Source organism: Pelodiscus sinensis, chromosome 2, assembly GCF_052426305.1.
Source record: "Pelodiscus sinensis isolate ZL-2025 chromosome 2, ASM5242630v1, whole genome shotgun sequence".
NCBI classification, from domain to species: domain Eukaryota; kingdom Metazoa; phylum Chordata; order Testudines; family Trionychidae; genus Pelodiscus; species Pelodiscus sinensis.
The window spans coordinates 231,578,440-231,584,591 of NC_143053.1; the positions used below are offsets into that span (position 1 = coordinate 231,578,440).

At 54.0% G+C, this 6,152-nt stretch overlaps 1 protein-coding gene across 1 annotated transcript; it reads right to left on the reverse strand.

The window, feature by feature from the left end:
* Positions 1 to 1,187: 1,187 nt before the first annotated feature.
* On the reverse strand, positions 1,188 to 3,509 carry LOC142827376 (uncharacterized). The gene is made up of 2 exons (XM_075922645.2): positions 2,908 to 3,509; positions 1,188 to 1,888 (listed from the first exon to the last, which is right to left on the reverse strand). Exons 1-2 carry the CDS (start codon positions 3,428 to 3,430, stop codon positions 1,245 to 1,247), a joined length of 1,167 nt encoding a protein of 388 aa, XP_075778760.2. The 5' UTR covers positions 3,431 to 3,509; the 3' UTR covers positions 1,188 to 1,244.
* Positions 3,510 to 6,152: the final 2,643 nt, after the last annotated feature.

Genomic DNA, 6,152 nt, shown 5'->3' on the forward strand with positions numbered 1-6,152 from the left:
AGCTGCCATCCGCCAGGCGCGCCAGGAGGCGGTGCGCATTAGAGAGGCCCTGGTGGACATGTTTGCCCAAGCCCCGTAGCAGGGTCGCTTGGGTCACCCCAGAGTACTCCGTCCCAGCTCCTACCCTTCCCCACCTCCTCCTCTTACCTCCCCCCTCCCCATAGTATAGTAAAGCGTCGGGTCACAGCACATCGCGGCCGTCATCGAGTCTGTTCGTCGGGTGCGTCGGGTGTAGTTAGGGTTTTTCTTTTAAGTTAGGCTAGGGTTTAGGCCACCATCGCCGTCCTGAGGAACAGCCAACAGGATTTGGGACTTGTGTCGAAGGCTTACATCAGTGCCATCTTCAATGGATCTCCTGGCTGTTCCTCTCCTGAGGCCCGGAAGGCCCAAAGGACTGACATGGCCAGCAACACCACAGTCATCCGTCGAGGGATCTCCTGGCTGTTCCTCTCCTGAGGCCCGGAAGGACCAAAGGATCGAGGTGGCCAGCAACACCACAGTCATCCGTCGAGGGATCTCCTGGCTGTTCCTCTCCTGAGGCCCGGAAGGACCAAAGGATCGAGGTGGCCAGCAACACCACAATCGTCCTCCCTGCGCCTAACTTATGTTTTTGAATGTGTACTGTACTGCATATTGTAACCATTTTTTTCTGCTTGTTTGTTGCTATGTAAATATAGTTTCTGGTTTACATCTTTACTGAAAAGTCTCAAGTATTTCTTTATGCGCCGCGAACCAATGACCACTGAAAAAGCCCCCCCCCCCCCCCCCCCGGTGATAGAGTCATGAATTTGTTGTCCACAGTTGTAACCCTCTTTAAATTGAAGTGGCTAATTGGCATCTCACATAATTTCTGTACAGTTACTAGAGGAACACAATAACCACACAAGATTGAAATGAAAACAGAACTTTTTATTTACAAAGGAGGGGGGGGGAGCTTTAACTGCGAGAAGGAGGGGGGGGGAGCTTTAACTGCGAGAAGGAGGGGGGGACCTTTAACTGCGAGAAGGAGGGGGGGGGACCTTTAACTGCGAGAAGGAGGGGGGGGGACCTTTAACTGCGAGAAGGAGGGGGGGACCTTTAACTGCGAGAAGGAGGGGGGGGGAGCTTTAACTGCGAGAAGGAGGGGGGGACCTTTAACTGCGAGAAGGAGGGGGGGGACCTTTAACTGCGAGAAGGAGGGGGGGACCTTTAACTGCGAGAAGGAGGGGGGGGGACCTTTAACTGCGAGAAGGAGGGGGGGGCAGTTACTGGGACGGGTGGCCCCTGCGAGCGCCCCTCTGGGGGCGGACCTGCCCACGCTGGGCAGACCGCGTTGGGGCAGCCTGCACGCTGAGGTGCCCACGAGTAGGAGCACGAGTAGGAGCACGAGTAGAAGCACGAGTAGGAGCACGGTCTTCAGGGTCAGGAGCAGGACCATGAGCAGGGTCAGGGTCAGGAGCATGAGCAGGGTCAGGGTCAGGAGCATGAGCAGGAGCAGGAGCAGGAGCAGGGAGAGGAGCAGGAGCAGGAGCAGGGAGAGGAGCAGGAGCAGGGAGAGGAGCAGGAGCTGGGAGAGGAGCAGGGATAGGAGGGGGCATGGGCTGTGCTCCCGGAGGGATGGCGGGGGCATGCGGTCCGGCCATGCCATAGTGGATGGCATGTATTAAATGTGCCGTCAGGGTGCCCATTGTGGCACGCATCTCGCGGCATTCCTCCAGGAACGCAGCCCATCCCTCCTGCCGCCACTCCTGGTCCCCCTGCACACGCTCCGCAATGGAGGTCTGGATCCCCTCCACCGCGGTGACATGACGCCGAAGCAGCTGGTCCCGGTGTCGGAGCCTGGTCCTCCGGGCTTGGGCAGCTGGGGGTGCCGCTGCTGCTGGAGTCGCTGGTCTGGTGCTGGGTCCCGCTGCAGGGAAGAGAAGAAAGGACGGGTCAGTCAGGCAGGCCATCCACTGTCCCCACACTTCCATGCCCTCCACCCCAGAGCCCCAGGTGACCGCACAGTTGTGGCTTGGGCCCACTCAGTTCCCCTCCTGCTCCCGGGGGGTGTTGTATGTTGGCAAGAAGGACCACCCCTGGGAGTAGGGTCCTCCCTGCAGTATTGTAAGCACCGGTCTGTATCCTGGCTCCGTGCAGGGCAGGAGGGTGCTTGTGCTGCGTTCACCTGTGGAACTCCCTGCCGGTGGACACTGTGAAAAGCTTAGGGCTAATCACTGGTGTTTGACAGGGAGCGAGATGCATCCCCACGCAGTGCCTGGGAGCACACCTGTCAGTGGCGGTCTGGGCTCTCAGATCCCATTGCGTGCGATATCTCCTGGTCAGAACCAGAAAGGGTGACTGGGTGGGGGGATGTCCCATCCTTGCAGCAAAACTCAGGGGCCCATCTCCCTCCCACTATCCCTCCCGCAAGCCTGGTAGCCCAGGGACAGGTGTGGCCGCAGTGGGGACTTCCCTCGGGGAACCTGCCAAGGCACTGGGAGCAGGTGAGCGGCTCGGTGGCGGTCCACGGTCACAGGACTGTGACGCTGCACTTATCCCAGGAGCAGCTGGCTGTGCCTCACAGCCAGGCCTGGGACAGTGTGCCATTCCCTGTGCTGCACCCCTTGGTGGAGCAGCAGGCTCTGGGCTGAGTCCCTCGGGCCCTGGCCGGTTCCAGCCGGCATCCACCCTTCCCCCTGATCCCGCTGAAATGTGTGTGAGAAGCACGGTCCCAGCCGTGCCCGCAGCTGCCTGCCACGGCCACCTGCCGCTCAGTCACCAGGCTGCACGTGGTTGCACGTGCTGCTAACTGCCGCATGCTATGCAGCGTGCAGCTCACGTGGCCTGAGTGACATGCTCTCCCCTTCCCCCCTCCGGACACTTGGGTCTCGCTCCCCCCCGCCCTCCGCCCCCCGCCCTTTGGGAGTGTAACCTTCAAAGACTCACCAGTGGGTTCCTCCCCGGCCACAGAGGAGCTGCTGGAGGGGGCCTGCTGGGTGGCAACGCTGGCCTCCTCTCCCGAAGCGCCGCCGCTGTCGTCTTCCTCCTCCGGTTCGGTGGGACGAATGATCGGGGGGTGCTGGCAGGTGTCAACGGGGACAGCTGGGCCTTGCGGGGCTGGCTCGCCCAAAAATGAGTTCAGCCGCTCAAAATAGGGGCAGGCATCAGGCCCTGCTCCCCTCCCCTCCGTGGCCCGCACGTACCCCAGCCGCAACTCCTTAACCTTCGAGCGGACCTGCTCGCAGTTGCGGCTGGGGTGCCCTTGCTGGGCGAGGTTCCGGGCCATCCGGGTGTACAGCTCAGCATTCCGGCGGCGGGACTGGAGGTCATGGAGACCCTCCTCCTCCTCCCACAGGTCCAGGAGGGCCTCCAGCTCCCTGGGGGTCCAGGATGGGGCCCTGCGCTTCCGGCCCCTGGGGGCTTCCTCCTCTGCCCCGGGTGACGGTGGCTGACCACCTCGAGCTGCCATGCCTCCGCTGAGGTGGCTGGGCAGCACACTTGCCACGTCGCAGAGCTGGGAAGGGAGGTCTCTGAGGGCCTCCTGCCACGTGCGGCCAGTAACGTGCTGGCTCTTTAAGCCTTCGGGTAATGCGGAAGTCCGTGGCTTCTACGGGGTCTCCCGCCGTCCAAACCGCTTTTTTACGTTTCTTCTGCTTTTCCGGAAAAGCTGTCTACACTGGCCCTTTTCCGGAAAAGCTTTTCCGGAAAAAGGACTTATGCCCGAGCGGGAGCATCGTACGGTTTCCGGAATAGCGGCTGATTTTGTACAGTACAGCATCGTTGCTTTTCCGGAAATTCAAGGGCCAGTGTAGACAGCTCGCGGCTTATTCCGGAAAAGCGGCTGATTCTCCGGAATAAGTGGCCCAGTGTAGACACACCCTGTAGGTTTACAGAAGTCAGAGTAAAAAGCCCATTATTTCAAATTTATTTCAAAATAACAGACTTGATGTGTAGACACACACTATGTTATTTTGGAATAACATCAGTCACTCCGAAATAACGCTGCTGTGTAGAAATAACTTCAGTGACATCCAATGTGGTAAAACAAAGTTACTACAAGAATCACTCTAACAGGATGGTAAACAAAGTACTAGGTTAAGGAATCTTCAGGTTTTTTTTAAGAAAGTTAGTGCATTGACATCTAGGGTGTGAATTTACAGAACACTCGCTACTCCACACTAACTCCCCATATAGACACTTTTATTATGCATTAAAATTGCACAGAGCAGATTTAATTGCCATGCTGCTTTTTGGGCCCCATTAAACATGAGGCTTTTAGTGTGTAGTAAATTTCCACATGGGGAGTTACTGTGGAGTAACTAGTGAGCCATAAATTCGCATCCTAGATTGCTGCACACATACTTGCCCTATAGACAAGCCTCAGAAGTAGTCAGAAAAAAGGACGAGAATAGCAGAAGACACAGGGAGAGAGGGATATGGGATGAGCAGTTGGAGACTCTGATGGGAAGGTTAGAATTGAAGGATCTGTCACTTTCTTAGGAGACTTGCAATTATAACTACATACAGTGGTCAAACTTGAACATTTTCCAGACTTGCCTTAGATAACTAGATAAAGTTTTCTGTAACTATTATCTGTACTCACTATAAGGATGTACTACATTGAGTATGTAATTTAGCAATATCTAGGTTATCTAATGTAAAAGGTCCAAGGATAACCAGATAAAGCCACCAGTGGTTATTATGGAAGCATTTTCTATATTGTCAGTGGTGAAATCAATGCACTGTTTGTACCAGTTCACATTCTGTGCTGTGTTTGAGTGTGGTCATGGGAATGATGGCACCTAAACATTTGTTCTGACTTGTAAGGGTGCTGGGGTAAGATGGTAAAAGGAGCTTTTCTTCATCTGTCTTGCATAAACATGCAGGCCCGAAGCAAACTGCTGCTGCTAGCTCTTCAAGACCCAGTATGGCATCTCAGGTGGGCAAGGCATCAGGGTTAGGGGAGAGCCAGCTAGTGTCTCATTACTTCCCTGATCTGGTATGACTTCTGGATAAACATGGCCAATTCTAAAGTAGCAGCAAGAAAGACTACTCCAGATCCCACATTGACAGAATAGCTGAGAGCCTCCATTTTCCACTATACATCTCGGGTGCGTCTAGACTGGCAAGATTTTGCACAAAAGCAGATGCTTTTGCACAAAAACTTGCCAGCTGTCTACACTGACCGTTTGAATTTGCGCAAGAGCACGGACGTTCTAATGTAAGAATTCAGTGCTTCTTGCGCAAATACTTTGACGCTCCCACTCAGGGATAAGCCCTCTTCCACAAGAATACTTGCACAAGAGAGCCAGTGTAGACAGGCACCTTAATTTTTTGCGCAAGAAAGCCCGATGGCTAAAATGGAATATCGCCGAGCCTCATTTGCATATCTAATGAGCTGCCATTTTGCAGAAGAGGCTCTTGCACCAGAAGGAGCTGTCTACACTGCCCCTTCTTGCTCAAGAAAAACCCTCTTGTGCAATGCCATTCTTCCTGAAAATAATCAGCATAGAGGCATTGCGCAAGAGGGTTTTTCTTGCGCAAGAAAGGGCAGTGTAGACACTCCTTCTGGCGCAAGAGCCTCTTCCGCAAAAATGGCAGCTCATTAGATATGCAAATGATGTTCGGCAAAATGCCACACAGCCTCATTTGCATATCTCTGGCTCAAGATCACGCCAGTGTAGACATAGCCTTAGTATCAGGTATGAGAGACTGGTTTCTGACATCAGCTGAAGCCCATTCTGCACACCACACCGGTGCCATAGAGAAATCTGGCAGGGCTAAGCAGGGCCACAATGAGTGCCTTCACAACCGAGTACGCTCTCGGATTGTCAAAGAGGTCCGTGTACAGTGGTAACCCCTTTAAATCAATGAGAAACCTTGGCCCTTTTGAATTTTCTCAGTGGCTTCTATAGGGCCAAGGCTTCACCATGTGGCATTACACTGGTGTAAAGCTGGTTTAAGGGTGATCAAAATCAGGCCTACCAGCTTCTAGTGAACAGAAATAGTGTTCTTTTAAACTGTATGTTTTGTGCTGTAATCACACCTGTCCTGTCTCCATTGAAGCCACCAAGGGCTTATTCCGAAAGAGATGGAGCATTAAGAGAAGGAAAAATATTTCAGTTTGGAAGAACAAAGTGGAGAAATGGTACTTTAAAAAAAAATCCTTGCATAAGTTTCCTTTCCTTGTG